This window comes from Setaria viridis, chromosome 6, assembly GCF_005286985.2.
Source record: "Setaria viridis chromosome 6, Setaria_viridis_v4.0, whole genome shotgun sequence".
NCBI classification, from domain to species: Eukaryota; Viridiplantae; Streptophyta; class Magnoliopsida; order Poales; family Poaceae; genus Setaria; species Setaria viridis.
The window spans coordinates 20,330,160-20,337,164 of record NC_048268.2 but is presented as its reverse complement, the minus strand read 5'-3'; the positions used below and the strand labels follow the sequence as shown (position 1 = coordinate 20,337,164).

Sequence of the window (7,005 nt, the reverse complement as noted above, 5' to 3'; positions counted from 1 at the left end):
CCATTCTAAATTGTAGGTCGTCCTAGCTTTTTTAGTTCATAGATATTATTATACATCTAGATATAGTATATGTCTAGGTGCATAATAATATTTATAAATCTAGAAAAGTAAAAACGATCTACAATTTAGAATGGAGGAAGTACGTATCTCATGGTAGTCGAGAGCTACTATATGTGGCCGGAGGATCTGAGCGTTGAGAAAGACGAGCGATGATAATGCTCAAAAGTGGTCAGCTTCCTGAGTTGGCACAAACAGTAGGTTCACACAGTCTTGGCCGTTACCTCGTGTCTGCCTCCATGGGATGAAGACACATATGTAAATTAGAGTAAAATGTATAAATGAACATTATAGTTGTCGGCTTGTTTCAATTTGTCCACTATACTTAGAAAAGTGTAAATAATAGTCATTAAGGTTGCTCGACTCTATCGATATGGTCATTAGCTCTCTAGCAATATGTATTCAATATGTATTCGGACAACGTGAAGTCCAGCGTGGAATAATTGGGCCTTTCTATTTATAAAAATCTAATTTGATTATATTTAACGCCTGTAAACCACATCAGAAAAGCGTCAAAATGTTGACCAAAGACAATCCACACCCTCCGCTCGCGGACTGGCCCCCTCTCACGCCTGCAACACCATGTTGCTGGTGGTTTTACTCGGGCCAGCATAGGTGCCATCACCAAAGGAGATTGCTAGCCCATGGCTCCATGCGTGCTAGCTCACCCCTCCGCTATGACTTCATGCCAAGCTCAAACAGGAGGAAATCAACTGAGGTTTGACCTATTGTAGCCACCGCCGCCGCCGCACTAATCCACATTCACCGGATCGATCCCGATAGCACTTTATTAATTGGTGCGTGCTGAAGCTTGATTCGTGCAACTAGAAGCTTATTAAGTATTTTCTAAAGCTTGATTCATGCGAAAGCTTTATATTTCCTTGATTCGAACTGCAGCATGAGGAGGAACCACTCTACTCTGCATCCTTGAGCGGCGGCGAGGAATGACTCCACTCTGCAAACCTTGGGGCCCGACGTGCTGTTCCAGCGTTGGTGAGATTCAGCGGCGGAGAGAGTTGAAGCTACAGGAGGTTATAGTTGGGCCTGGGCGTGATGCAATTTCTTGGATAATATTAGCCAGAACTGTTTCATGAATTAATATGTTTAATCTATACTTAACTATTAGAGCTCGAATTCGACTAAAAGCATCCATATGTAGCATTTTACATTCAGAATGACAATATTGTTCAAAAAAGTTTAATAAAGACAATAAATTAAGGCATCAAGTAGGTAGAAAATTAGATTTTCTTTGTTTTGTTTGAAGCTTGTGCCTCCTGCCTTGCATAATGACCGTACCGATAGTGTCATTAGTCAAACCTACGTAGCATTATCAAATACATATATTTAATGAGCCAATGACCGTATTTATAGAGTCGAATGACTTTAATAACCATGATTTATACTTTTGACTTTAATAACCATGATTTATACTTTTCTCTATAATGATCAAATTAAAACAAGTGGAGAAGTATAATGGGCATTCATGTATTTTACTCCGAAAATTTCGTCTGGCGTGGAATACGCCCCCAACCCCCTCCTACCTCTATTTACTTTCTATTTTTTTCTTTTCACTAGCATAGTAATTTCTAATCCTTTGTTGCCGAACTACTAGATAATAGATAGATTAGGATATTTGAACTTTTTTAGGGCAGGAAGATTTAATCTCAAGTTGGATACTTAGCAACTTTAGGGACTTAGATAACACAATGACATAAATTTAAAGAGATGCATTTTATTCTTTTAAAAAGATGCTCATAACTAACTAAGCGACGCATCAAAATATGGAATTTAAAATATAAGTTGTGTTGACCAAGCCATAGAGACTTATAAAAAGATTTTTACATTATTTTCTACTGCAATCTGTCCACTTGCTTTAAATTCTAGGCTTGGCACATATTTTTTTGATTCAGCAGCAGCAAGCGAAGTGCCCCCAATGGCCAATGTAAGGTGTTTGTGGAGATTTATTCGCAAAAAAAGGTGTTTGTTGAGATTTTGTCAATTATGTGAGGATATGCAAGGCGTGGTGGTACGAGTCTACATACATTATGTTTTCATGTTTTGAAGAAAAAAAAGGTAAGTGAAAGAAGTAAATGTTCCAGAAAAATAAAATTAAGATTGAGTGGCAGGGACTCGATAGACCTCGGCATACGTGGCATGGAGCCAAAATTTCCACGGCAGATATAGATCTTTGTTCGTGGAGAAGCTCGTAGGAAATGAGGTTTGGCTTTTGCCGTGCAATTGTACAAAAGCGGCGGCACAGCAAGCACGGGGCTAAAGGAGGTCGGGTCCAAGTTTGACCGCACCAGGAGTCCAGCACGAGCAAGCAAACAAAAACAAAGGATCATTCAGCCCGAACTTCCAAACCTACCCCTCAAGAATTTCGTCGTAATCCTGCAAACAACACCGGGTTTCTCCTGCGCTTTCGCCCAATTTTCCGCTAATCGCGTCAGACAGCAGCAAACAGGTCCAAATTCTTGTCCGGCCGGATAGCAGCTTGCTTCGGCTTGCACCCGCTTCCTTGAGCAAACGACTAGTGTGTTCTTCTACTAGCTCCCATCCCTCTCTTCCTCCCCAGCTCGCCCCATGTGGCTCCGTTTTCAGCTCTCCGACTGCGACCGCGAGGAAATTGCTCCTCTTCTTCGCCTATGAAATGCTTCCTTCTTCATGCGGTTTGCGGCCGGGAGGAAGTTGTTGCGCCCAGCGAGGTGGGTTTCAAATGCTCATTGGTGTTCTGTGCTTTCCCTCCCAAAGATTCTTGGCCTTCCGCTCCTTCTTTTTTTTTTTTAAGAATTGAATGGATTAATTTGGGGGGTTATTACCTTAAAATTTACATCGGATTGTTCAAGATTCAGGATGTGAGTGTTTGAAACAAATTTGGTTCTTTTCCTCGCAGGCGCACTCGAATTCTTTCGGGATTAATCCCCTTCCGATGTGAGGTCGCCCAGGGCGCCAATCCGTCCCCTTCTCCCTCAACCATTTCAACAGCAAGAAGAACTATCCATGGGCGCCGCTCGCATGGCGGCGCCGCTCGTTGTGCTCCTGCTGCAGCTTCTGCTCCACTTGATGGGAGCAGCTGCTGCTGAGGCCGACGACGAGGCCGCGGCGCTGCTCGCGTTCAAGCGCGCGTCTGTGTCCGCCGACCCGAACGGCGCGCTCGCGGGCTGGCGCGAGGCCAACTCCACCTCCGCCTCCGGCTCGCCGTGCGCGTGGGCCGGCGTCACGTGCGCGGACGGCGGCCGCGTCCGCGAGCTCAACCTCAGCGGCATGTCCCTCGCCGGCCGGCTCAGGCTGGACGCGCTGCTCGCGCTCCCGGCGCTCCAGAGCCTCGACCTCCGCCGCAACGGGTTCCGCGGGAACCTCGCCGCTCACCACGCCGCGCCGCCGCCGCAGACACAGCCGCCGTGCGCGCTCGTCCACGTGGACATGTCGTCGAACGCCTTGAACGGGACGCTGCCCCGGGCGTTCTTGAAATCCTGCACCGGCCTGCAGTCCCTGAACCTGTCCAGGAACAACCTTACCGGCGGGGGCTTCCCGTTCCCACCGTCGCTGAGCACCCTGGACATGTCCAGGAACATGCTGTCAGACGCCGGCTTGCTTAACTACTCCCTTACCGGCTGCCATGGTATTCAGTACCTCAACCTCTCGGCCAACCAGTTCACCGGACCCCTCCCGGAGTTTGCACGGTGCAGCCAAATTTCTGTTCTTGATTTGTCAGGGAACCTTATGTCCGGCGCCCTCCCTGGCAGGCTTTTGACCATGGCGCCAGCCAATTTGACACACTTGAGCATTGCTGGCAATAACATCTCTGGGGACATCTCCAGGTATGATTTTGGTGGTTGCACAACCCTTAAAATGCTTGATTGGTCATACAATAGATTGAGTGGCATGGGGTTGCCACAGAGTCTTGCTAACTGCAGCCGCTTGGAGACACTTGACATGTCTGGAAACAAGCTTCTTTCTGGTACAATACCAGTGTTCTGGGCAGTTTTCCAACAGTTGAAGCAACTTGCATTGGCTGGGAACAACTTCACTGGGGAAATTCCGGATGAACTGAGCCTCTTGTGCAGAACGCTGGTTGAACTAGACTTATCAAGCAACCAACTGACTGGTGGTCTGCCAGCAAGCTTCTCAAAATGCAGATCACTTAAGCTGCTTGACCTTGGCAACAACCAGCTTTCTGGGGACTTTGTGGTTACTGTCATCAGCAAAATCTCGTCTCTACGTGTGCTGCGGCTGCCATTCAACAATATCACAGGGACAAATCCTCTGCCCACACTAGCAGCTGAGTGCCCTTTACTTGAAGTTATTGATCTTGGGTCTAATGTGCTCGACGGGGAGATCATGCCAAACTTATGCTCGTCATTGCCATCACTACGAAAGCTCATCCTCCCGAACAATTACCTCAATGGAACTGTGCCACCGTCACTCAGCAATTGCAGCAATCTAGAGTCAATCGACCTCAGTTTCAACCTGTTACACGGTCAGATTCCGCCAGAAGTATTGTTCCTTCCTAAGCTTATTGATCTGGTCATGTGGGCAAACAATCTTTCAGGTGAAATACCAGACAAACTATGCTCCAATAGCACTACTCTGGAGACATTGGTGATAAGTTACAACAGCTTCACTGGAGGCATCCCTCCGTCCATTACCAGATGTGTGAATCTCATATGGGTATCACTTGCTGGCAACAATCTGACTGGGAGTGTGCCCTCAGGCTTTGGCAACCTCCAGAAGCTTGCCATTCTACAGCTGCACAAGAATTCACTCTCGGGCCCAGTGCCAGCAGAGTTAGGAAGCTGCAGCAATCTCATCTGGCTTGATCTCAACAGCAATAACTTCTCGGGTACAATACCACCGCAGTTAGCAGCACAGGCAGGACTTATCACTGGAGGTATTGTTTCTGGGAAGCAGTTTGCCTTCCTCAGGAATGAGGCTGGCAACATCTGCCCTGGTGCTGGAGTGCTGTTTGAGTTCCTTGACATCCGTCCAGAGCGGCTGGCCCAGTTCCCAGCTGTGCACTCGTGTGCCTCCACAAGAATATACACCGGAATGACAGTATACACGTTTAATCAAAACGGAAGCATGATCTTCCTTGATCTTTCGTACAACAGCCTTACAGGTACAATTCCGGCAAGCTTGGGGGACATGGCGTATCTCAATGTCCTTAACTTGGGACATAATGGTCTTACTGGTGCAATTCCAGATGCATTCACGGGGCTGAAGGTGATTGGTGCACTTGACCTCTCATACAATCACCTCACTGGTGTCATCCCCCAAGGATTTGGGTGTTTACATTTCCTTGATGACTTTGATGTCTCTAACAACAACCTTACTGGACAAATCCCGACATCGGGACAGCTGATTACATTTCCTGCATCCCGCTTTGAAAACAACTCTGGCCTCTGTGGCATCCCATTGAATCCTTGCATGCACAACGCCAGCACTGGAGATAGTTCCCAACATTCCCCAAGTGGGCGGAGAAAATTTCTCGAAGAATTTGTAATCCTTGCAGTGGCACTCTTGGTGCTCATAATGGCCACCCTAGTCATTATATACAAGCTCAGGAGGCCCCGTGGAAGTAAAACTGAAGAGATTCAGACTGGGTATAGTGACAGCCTCCCATCATCCACCAGTATAAGCTGGAAGCTTTCTGGTTCCCGCGAGCCACTAAGCATCAACTTGGCGCTATTTGAGAATCCATTAAGGAAGCTGACATATGCCCACCTACATGAGGCCACCAATGGCTTCAGTTCAGAAACTCGTATTGGCACAGGAGGATTTGGTGAGGTTTACAAGGCTAAGCTCAAGGATGGCAGTGTTGTGGCTGTAAAGAAGCTGATGTATTTTACAGGCCAGGGTGACAGAGAGTTCACTGCAGAGATGGAAACCATTGGCAAGATCAAACATCGCAACCTTGTGCCGTTGCTAGGCTACTGCAAAATTGGTGATGAGCGTCTCCTTGTGTATGAGTATATGAAGAATGGCAGCTTGGATGTCATGCTCCATGAAAAAGCCAAAATTGATGTGAATCTTGATTGGAAAGCAAGGAAAAAGATTGCAATCAGTTCGGCAAGAGGACTAGCCTTCCTTCACCACAGTTGTGTCCCACACATCATACACCGGGACATGAAGTCGAGCAACGTGCTGCTTGATGATAACCTTGATGCCTATGTATCGGATTTTGGGATGGCAAGACTTGTGAATGCACTTGATTCGCATCTGACTGTGAGCAAGCTCTTAGGAACACCTGGATATGTGGCACCTGAGTACTTCCAGTCTATTATCTGCACAACGAAGGGTGACGTCTACAGCTATGGTGTTGTGCTCTTGGAGCTTCTCTCAGGGAAGAAACCAATCGATCCGACAGAATTTGGTGACAGTAACCTTGTTGACTGGACAAAGCAGATGGTTAAGGAGGACAAATGCAACGAGATATTTGATCCTATATTGACCGATACAAAATCCTGTGAATTGGAATTGTATCAGTATCTGAAGATTGCTTGCCAATGCTTGGATGATCAACCTAACCGCAGACCTACGATGATTCAGGTTATGGCAATGTTCAAAGAGTTACAAATTGACTCAGACAACAGCTTCTTGGATGGCTTCTCAATCGATTCAGCAAATATAGAGGAATCATCTGAGAAATCAGTGTAAATATTATTGATTCCTACAGATTTTGATTCCGATTGATATATTAGCTTAGCCACTTTAACTCCTGTTAACAGAAAAGAAAAGTAACTACTGTTGGAAGGAAAAATTTGTAATTTTATTCAGTCAGTGTACATAATACACAACAGCTTGAACAGAGACACGATTATAGAGTTCTTTCACAAGGACACCAGTTTAGTAAAAGAGGTGGTATACAAATCTTGGAACTCAGTTCCCTTTCCTTGGACATCCGTCTTCCTTGCTGAGAAAGTAAAACAGTACAGTTTTTGCGAGTTA

General features: G+C 46.3%; 1 protein-coding gene across 1 annotated transcript; it reads left to right on the top strand.

The window, feature by feature from the left end:
- The first annotated feature begins 2,318 nt into the window (after window positions 1-2,318).
- Window positions 2,319-7,005, top strand: LOC117860970 (brassinosteroid LRR receptor kinase BRL3). The gene is made up of 2 exons (XM_034744416.2): window positions 2,319-2,762; window positions 2,951-7,005. The coding sequence occupies exon 2, from the start codon at window positions 3,058-3,060 to the stop codon at window positions 6,712-6,714; it is 3,657 nt and encodes a 1,218-aa protein (XP_034600307.1). The 5' UTR covers window positions 2,319-2,762; window positions 2,951-3,057; the 3' UTR covers window positions 6,715-7,005.

Bases quoted from the DNA above. Each gene is read 5' to 3' on its own strand.
- LOC117860970 (XM_034744416.2), top strand. From the start codon at position 3,058: ATGGGCGCCGCTCGCATGGCGGCGCCGCTCGTTGTGCTCCTGCTGCAG.